Source organism: Pediculus humanus, genomic scaffold (assembly GCF_000006295.1).
Source record: "Pediculus humanus corporis 1103172108235 genomic scaffold, whole genome shotgun sequence".
Classification (NCBI taxonomy): domain Eukaryota; kingdom Metazoa; phylum Arthropoda; class Insecta; order Psocodea; family Pediculidae; genus Pediculus; species Pediculus humanus.
Window position 1 is genome coordinate 24,610 of NW_002987805.1, and position 9,162 is coordinate 33,771.

General features: G+C 29.3%; 1 protein-coding gene across 1 annotated transcript; it reads right to left on the reverse strand.

The window, feature by feature from the left end:
- Window positions 1–210: 210 nt before the first annotated feature.
- Phum_PHUM457750 (myosin-2 heavy chain, non muscle, putative) lies at window positions 211–8,364 on the reverse strand (the record flags this gene model as incomplete). The annotated part of the gene is made up of 17 exons (XM_002429914.1): window positions 211–655; window positions 738–946; window positions 1,046–1,318; window positions 1,412–1,558; window positions 1,653–1,976; window positions 2,077–2,263; window positions 2,338–2,424; window positions 2,562–2,713; window positions 2,795–3,375; window positions 3,470–3,669; window positions 3,756–3,955; window positions 4,030–4,237; window positions 4,338–4,653; window positions 4,782–4,890; window positions 5,024–5,118; window positions 5,531–5,640; window positions 8,237–8,364. 17 exons carry the CDS (start codon window positions 8,362–8,364, stop codon window positions 211–213), a joined length of 3,771 nt encoding a protein of 1,256 aa, XP_002429959.1.
- Between the last annotated feature and the right edge of the window lie 798 nt (window positions 8,365–9,162).

Here is a 9,162-nt window from a genome sequence, read left to right on the forward strand (position 1 = left end):
GAGGGGGGTTCTCAGTTTTTTTTTTTTTTTTGTAATTAATGATGGATGTGTCGAATTCGAAACCAACCTCTCAAATCATCAACAAATCAAACAAAAATAAAAAAGAAAAAAAAAAAAAAAAAAAAAACATTTTTTCCGATAAAATTAATTAACAATTATTTTATGTATATATATATATGTATATGTATATATGTATAAAAGTCCTATTGATCAAACTTCCACGCCTAAAATTCTATCTACAACGTATTCAAACCTTTGATTTTCCTTTCCAGACTGTATACCTTCACTTCCTTCAACCGTTCTAGAATCTTTATCAACACTTCTTATATTTATTTCACTATTTTCCATCACAACTTTTTTCTCTTCTCCTTCAACGTTTCTTAACGTTTCTCCCGTCGATTCGTTTATCGTTTCAGACACTATTACACTTAACCCTTCTTCATTCGATTCGTTTAATTCGAGTTTATTATCATTATCATCATTATCATTATCATTATCATCATCATCGGCATCGGCATCATCGGCATCATCATCTTCTAATTCGGGATTCAATAGGGACTCACCTCGCGTGAGTGTACTGCTTTCCGATCGTATTTCTTCTCCCGGAAGATTTGGAATATTTAAATGAACTCTTGTGAAAAAAGCCATTTTCTCTCTGAAAAATCGAGTAAATTAATTTGTTGTAAATTTAAATAAATAAATAAATAAAGTTTATTGGGGGGGGGGGAAAAACTCACTTGAATGAAATAACATCCGGTTTCCCTTTTCCGGCCTTACTTTTCCTAAGTTTATATATTTCTTTTGCCGTTTTCTTAAACATTTTTTCCACCCTTTTATCATCTTGACTTTGAGGTTGAAGCGAAGTCTCCGCCTGAGCTATCAACGTTTGAAACTGTTGATCTTCCAAAACCAGTGCTGCCAATTCGGCATCACCCCTAGCTCGGACCTGAAAAAAAAAAAAACATGCATTTTTTTTTTTCATTCGCCATTTTTTTTTTTTTTTTTTTTAAATTCATAATTAACGTTCAAAAAAATGAATACAAACGCTTTCTAATTTCGTCGTCAAGTTTCGTAGTTTTTCCAATTCATCTTGTTGAGCCTGGAGCCTGCTTAATTGTGCTCGACGATCCAGTTCCAAATCTAAAGATGTCCGAGCGACCGCAGGAACTCTTCCACTTCTCCGATGTGAATTGACTTTGACGACGGTTAACCCCGACGATGGTTTCCATCTCAAAGACCTCCTTTCGACCGAATTCCTTTGAAAAGGTGCTCCGCGACGATAAAGAGGCATAGAACTATCACTATCACTTCTGTTTAACTAAACACGTGTCATGTACACGTGTGAAATTAGCGACAAACGTAATTTTTTTTCTGTAAATATATCCTTATTATCACAATAAGTGTTACTCACGCGGCAAGTGTATTGATGCTGAGCTGCACTAGGTGAAAAGGTTTGCGACCTTTTTATAATTCCCATTTGTTTGTTTTCCCCTCGATTTCCTTTTTCGAGTACGAAAACGCATTCCGTGTTTGTTTCTTTATCGATACACGTTTCATCCTGTAAAATTAAAATTTTCCTTTTGTTAAACAATATAATCTGTATTTTCAAAATTTGGATAAATTTTGAAATGGAATCACGTGGATATTGATACCTCGAGAGGAAAAACTTGTTCGAGAACATCTTCTTCTTCTTCTTCAGCAAGGCAAAACGTGGATGCGCAAGATTCGACGACGGCAGGGCGTGTTAAAGTTGACGCTTGAGAAGAAATAATAGTACTTTCGTCGCTACTTTCTTCTCTTCTCGTTTCATTTACTTCAGACTTATTATTACCCTCATTTTTTACGTTTATGCTACTATTTCGAAGTGTTTTATTCGTTGGAGATTTTAATTGCATGAATTCAGAGCCGAGAATGTTGTACCATTTAGAAGAAACGGATTCCGGGCTGAAGTCTGCCAGACTAACCTGGGCGTATCCCTAAAATTTAATTTTTTTTTTTTTTTTAAATACTTTAATTAAAATTATTAAACTTGTGTACAAAACGCCGTTTTTCTTTAAACTGTAAAATTTAACTTACCACGCACTCTTCTATTGAATTAGTTAAACACAAAACATTTATTTGCAACGTTTTCGACGACAATTTGTTGAGTGCGACCGAGAGTGGAAAATTTTCTCCAAATATCGGCTTTTTTAAATCAGTCACGGTTTTTGTGCAGCAAGACCCAGATCCAGGTCCGGAGGGAAGAAGAACGGTTTTAATGAATCTAAAAATTTAAAATATTTTTCTTGAATAAAGTCGTATTGGAAAAATTTTCAACTCGATAAAACTTATACTCACACTTGAGACTGTTGAGGAATTAATAAAGCTGATAAATTCCTAGCTCTTTCTATTCCAACGTGAAGCAAACCTTCGGACACCGCGTACCTAAAGTGAAAAAAAAAATAAATAAATATAATTCACGGTTTAATTTATATTTTATACATGCTGTAAAAAAGAGAATTAAACATTATAATTACATATAAAAAGATTGATTGATTAAAAAAAAAAAAATGGAGTCGAACCTTAATTTTATTTGAATTTGTGCCGTGTCCAAATTGCAATGTTGAAGTCTATTTGCCGCTTCAAAAACTCCGGAATCTCCAGCAACCGATTCATCGCTTACCGCCGCAGAAACGGATCTGGTATTACTACCGGATGATGGTGTACTCGAAACCTAGAAAATAATTACATATATATATATATATAATTATTATTATTTATATTTAAATCATTTTTTTTTTTTTTTTCCCCGTACCTGAATTAATTCAAAATTTTGATCTTGAGGAGTCTCTGATATTGGAGAAAGTGGAGGCTCCAACTGTTGCCTCGTTTGTGAGATTCGTGATTGCGGATACGCTCTTTCATCTTCGCACAATCTTACATTTTCTAAATTGTGATCATACATGAGTAATTTGTTTTTAACATTATCTAACAATTTCCCGCTTCTTTCCAATTGCCTCTGACGTTCCACATCGTCATATCGAGGCGGAAGGCATACCAAGTTAATACCTATATTTTGATAGAGTGGATCCGCCGAATCGTTATATTTAGAATTGACTAACGTAGTAGGATTGTTTCCAGTAACAGTTTGAATATTACTTTCGGACATTTGAAATTTATCATAAATTATTGAATTATTACTTTCAAAAGTATAATTTGATACTTTGGAAGGCACTTTGTGAAGTTGTGGCGATACGGGCGGAGAAACAGAAGAAAGAGAAGATCTAGGAGAAAGTGAAGGTTGGGGAGAAATTGCATCGTTAGACGAACGTAAAAGTCGCTCGACGCGTTTATGAAGATCTATCATATCTACAGATGAACCGGGCCAATTCACATCTAATTATTACAAAAATAAATCCATTAAAAGATAAAAATGAACGTCAAGTTAAAAGCAAAAAAAAAAACAAAAAATGTAACTTGCCTGCTTGACCGTAAATGTCGGTAAAACTAAGGCCGCTAGATAATGATCCTTTGCTCGACGAGGTTGACAACGAACCCAAGCTAGAGCTGCTCGACACGGAAGAAGTTGATGCGGAAAGAGATTTTAATTGGGATTCAAGTGACGTCATAGTTCTTAAAGCTTCACATAATTCTTGTAGTAATATTTGTTTTTCTTCGTGTAAACGAACCCTTAAAAATTTTTACAGTAACGTTATTCACAACGACAAAATAAAATAATTCTTAGACAAATGTTTTAAAGAATATAAAATGTGTACCTGTCAGCTATAGCCCTATTATTTAACTCTAAAGCTTGATTCAAATCTCTTTCCAATCTTTTAACCTCAAGTTGAATATCAGTCATTTCTTGAGCTGATCTGCTTCTTGGAGTCATGCTACGCAATTCCCTGAGTAATTGTTCTTTTTCTTGGAAAAGTAAAAGACGATCTTTATCGCTTTCAGCTTGTCCAGGAGTTACCTACAGGAGTTTTTTTATAATTTGTAAGTAAGTGAAACCAAATTTTTAATGGTGTGCATTAAAAAAAAAGTTACCTTTTCTTCCAAATCTGCCAATTTTCTTTGAACCAATTGCACGCGTTTTCTAGCTTCGTCGTATTGCAACCTGGTTCTAGCCATTTCTGCAAGTCTTGTACCTATAGGAACGAGTTCTCCAGAAAGGTCAGTTTGTGAAGCCGTACTGAGTTTTTCTTGAGGCAAACTTAGAGTTGACACGTCGGGAGAACTTTCTGATAATTGTAACCTAAAAAAAAATTTATTTTTCAATTAATGTGCGTCAAAGTTTTTATTAATAATATTAATTAATTAAACAAATTAATAATTAATTTTGATTATAGACAAACCTAGTCAAATCATCCTTTAATTTAGCTAAACTTTGCATAAGCTCCGCCTTTTCTTTTTCACCACTCGACAGTGACATTTGAATATTTTTCAATTCCGTGACAATGGCTTGTGCTTCGCTAAGGTTGTAATATCCACCCTGACCACTAAGTTTTTGTTCAACGCTGGCCAATGTTTCCACCCCTCTTTGAGTGCACGTCATTTCCGTTTTGATTTGTTCAAGCTCCCTTTTCAGCCTTGATACTCTGTTTCGGGCTAACGCCACATCGGATTTTAATAAATCAGGATCATACTTTGTGCTGCTCACATTAGAACACACTGAAAAAAAAACAAAAAAAAATTTTTTTTTTTTTTTCCCCCCTCTTTAGTCATCCATTTCAAATTCAAAACAACAATAATAATAATAATAATAATAATAAAAAGGGGATAAAAAGAAAACAACTTACAAGATGATCGTGACTTATTAAGAGTTGTTAAAGCATTATTTAAGTGATTGTATTCATCTTCAGCCAGATATAATCTCTGTTGCTTCACGTCAAAAATTTCTTTTTTGGCCTAAAAAGAAGAAAAATTTTTAATTTTACTCATATTGACACGAAATTATTTTAAACGTAGGTAAGGTAAAACGTAGCGAGATTCTGTAACCAAAAAAAAAAAAAAAAAAAAAAAAGAAATTTTTAAAACTAACCTCTAGAGCATCTTGAGCAGTTTGAAGATAATCTCTTAGCATAGCTTCCTGTATCGCTCGCCATTCTAATCTAGGATCTTCTAATTGAGTACATTCTGAAATTTATTTTAAAAAAAAAAAACTGAAATATTTATGTTAAAATATTGCAATAATATTATAAATAAAAAACACTTGTTTTTTTCATCAAGCGGAACAGTAAAAAAAAAAAAAAAAAAAAAAAAGAATCATTTGCCGTGGGCGGAAGAATATCCAATTTCTTTTGCTGGCTGCATTCCAATATGGTCGAACTCGGGAGACCTAATCAAGGTCGTGTGTTCGACGGTTTTTTTCCTTTTTTCAGCAAAGACAATAGTTCACGTATAAAAAAAATTAATGCTCAAAACAACCTTTCATTCCTGTTAGTGTTTTGTTTCGATATTATATTACTTTTTCAAAAAGTATTACTGTTATTAATTTCCTTTTAATAAATACTTATTACTACCGAACGAAAAAAAATGTGCTACTTACGATTTACGTGATTGATATAATAAACTCCTATTTGGGCATCGTAAGCCTCTTCCCAACCGAGAGGTAATTCATTACCGATACAATCCGCAAAAGTCTGAGGTTTTGTAAATCTACAAATTTAAAAAAAAAAAAAAAAAAAAAAAGTTTAACATTTAAATATTTCACGGTAAAAATTAATTTAAGGGCGAGGAACAGACCTCGAAGGTCGTTTTATTTAAACATCGCTAATGTACGTAATAAATGATGAAATACGTTCGACGACCATTTTTAAATCCCCCTTTTGAATGCATAAAAAAAAAAAAAAAAAGAAAGAAAAATCATTTTAAATTAATAAAAACGAAAGAACAGAAATCTATTTCCGTTGATTGCGACTGCCCACGGATCAGGAAAAAAAAGATTAAATTTTGCACGAGGAAGAGAGAGAGAGAGAGAAAAAAAAGCGGGAATCAAAGTCGGATCCTCTCCATGAGACTCTCTCAATGACAGATTATCTCAAATAGCGTACAATTACATAAAGAATATGAAGCGAATTAAAAAAAAAAAAAAAAAAACCCCATCATCAAGGCGGTGGAAAAAAAATGGTGGAAAGACGCGAAAACCAATTTATTTATCATTAAACAACTCGGACAACTTAAAATTCTTTGAAAAGATGCGGAGCAGGCAGAGCCGCATTCCGTGGATTCCAATGTAGATTTTCAAATAAGATAATATATTTTGTAGTTTTAAATTTTTTTTTTTTTTTTTTTTTTTTCTAGCCATTAAAATTTTTGAGAAATTTTTAACTACATTTTACGCGATTGGTCGAAAGAATTATAATATCGGAAGGCCAGGTAATACGAGATTAATAAGCCAATTTTTTTTTTTTTTTTTTTTTTTTTTATTACCAATGGAGTATATATAATGAATATGTAATTCATTTGATGGCTATTTACTTAAAAATATCGAAAAGTAATTATTTATATAATAATAATAATAATAATAATAATAATAATAAAAACTAATAATTCCAAAAATCTTAAAGAGATATTTTTTTTTTTTTTAAAAAAATAATTTGCCCTGAAATGGAGTTCAAAAATAAAAAAAAATTTTTAATTACTTTTTTCCCACATTTTAAATAAATACAAAATCCAGAAACTCCCCCACAAATGCAGTTCAATTTTCACAATTAAAAAAAAAAAAAACAAAAACAAAATTAAATCCTAAAATTGTATCCTGATCCCGAGTCAAGATACAGAAAATGATTTTTATAAAACTATTTTATTATTAAGAAAAATGGCTAAAAGAATTTACTACTCTCCCAAACTACCAAGTTTTTTAAAATTAATTACACAATAAAAACATCAATTTTTAACCATAAACAAAAAAAAAAAAAAAATTTCAGCTCATGGAAATAAAAGTTAATAAACATAAACACTAAGAATAATATGATTAGCAGAAATATTTAATGTTTATCAATCATTCACATCATTTCCTTTTTTTTAAAAAAAAAAACAAAGATTAGCAATTTATAATTTAAAGTCACACTAAATAATAAAACAAAAGCCACAGTCGTAAATTTGGCCAAATATTTCATATATATATTCAAATTGTGTTTATAATTTTGTACGAGAAGGTTAAAAAATAAAAATTTAAAAAAATTTCAAAAATAAAAAATTTGATTTACAAACAAACACATCGAAAAGAATTTTTAAAAAGAAATTTGAACAAAATATATATTAAATAGAAAAGTTAAAATTATAACTCGACAATATAATGACAATTTAAACCCATAAAAAAAAATATTTTATTTATAAAAATTAATTTTATAAAATAAATTACTTTTAATAAAACAGTCGTTGTAGGATTAAAATAAAATATATATATATATATAAAAGGAAAGCATAACAAAATATAAAAATAGTGCTTCATTCAAATAGTTATAAAATGCTACAGTTATAGAAATGACTTCGATAATTTTTTTTTTTAGGAAGCATTTAAAAATATTATAAATACTAAATAGGATAAGAATATAATAATTTAAATATTTATATGAGATTGTTATTATTTATATTAATTGGTAAATTTTTTACTATGGGCGCAATCATTTAAAAAAAAAAAAAGAAAAAGTCTAATCAATTATTAAATATCTAAAAGTAAATTTATGACGATTGTATATTTCAAATTTTTATTTCGTAATAATATGTATATATTAGACGAACTATAAGTTAATACACTTTATATTAATTTAAATCAAATGCACATGAATCCTATTTACTTTTGTTATAACATTTAAAACGAAAGTTATTTTCTATTATTAAAAAAAAAAAAAAAAAAAGAATGAATATTCATTTAAAGTAACAGAGGGTTAAAATATGTATTCAAAAAATGGAATTCGGTCCCTTAACACGGTACAAACACAAATTTAAATACATGTAGGCACAACGAAATACCACACTGAATTTTACATGAAATATTTTCAGCCAGACTGCAGCACATGTACAGAGTAATGTACACAAGTGACTATAATACTTTTTTTCTCTTATTTTATTTTATATTCAATACATAATATTCTTTTTCAAAAGGAAATTTAAATGCTTTTATAATTTTTTTTTTTTTTTTTGTTAAATTTTTTTTTTTTTTTTTTTTCGACTTTAATAATTTAACATTTTAAAATATGTGTTATTTAGAATAAAGCCAATTAGAGAGAATTTATAATAGATGGCCTACCTGTCTCTAGGGTCAATCCAAGTTGTTTTCTTAGTAACATGGTCAATAAAATAAACTTTTCCATCATCGTCTGTAGCGTATTCCCAACCTTCGGGTAATGGTAACTCGCCATTTCGTCTCCTCGGCATAGTTCAAACTTTAAAGCCATCCAAAATCACAGTACTTGCACTCACGAAAACTTAAATTCCGCCATATTGAAATACCTCAAATTTGTGACGTCACGACAATGGAATGCAATGATTAGCTCATTAAGCTTGGTGTTTTAAATAATTTATGATTTCGCGATGTTAATCACATTTAAAAGTATAATTCTATAAACGTAAAAATAAAACGATAATTCACATATTTTATCTGCAAAACTAAGCGATCGATAGTCAATATGACTTTTCAAAATTTTAAAAAATTAACCGTTTACACCGTAAGCGCATTAATTTAGCCATTGAACACAAATCAGGTAACTAATTGTTGCGACCTCTGATATAAAAAATTTTAACTAAAATTGTCGCCCTAGTAAAATATTGTCGACAATATTTAATGATTTATTTGTCACTTTATCTAAAAAATGATTTCGTTTATTAGATTGTCTATTTGTCTATCATAATATATATATATATTATTTTGTTTTGTACTTTTATTAAAAATTGTGTATATTTTAGTACTTAAATTATGGCTAATTTAAATAAAAAGTAACAGGCATGTAATTAATCTTATTATTTCAAAATTGTATCATTGATATAGATTAAACATTTAAATTAAAAATTTTTTTTTTTTTTTCTATTCAAGGTCATAACTTTTTAAAATTAATTTTGATTAACTTGTTTCATAACAAATATTAGAAATATTTATTTTATGTAATTTTAACTTTTAAAAAATAGTTAATATTTCTCAATTTATTAAATTTAAATATCAGTATCCGAATGATCAGT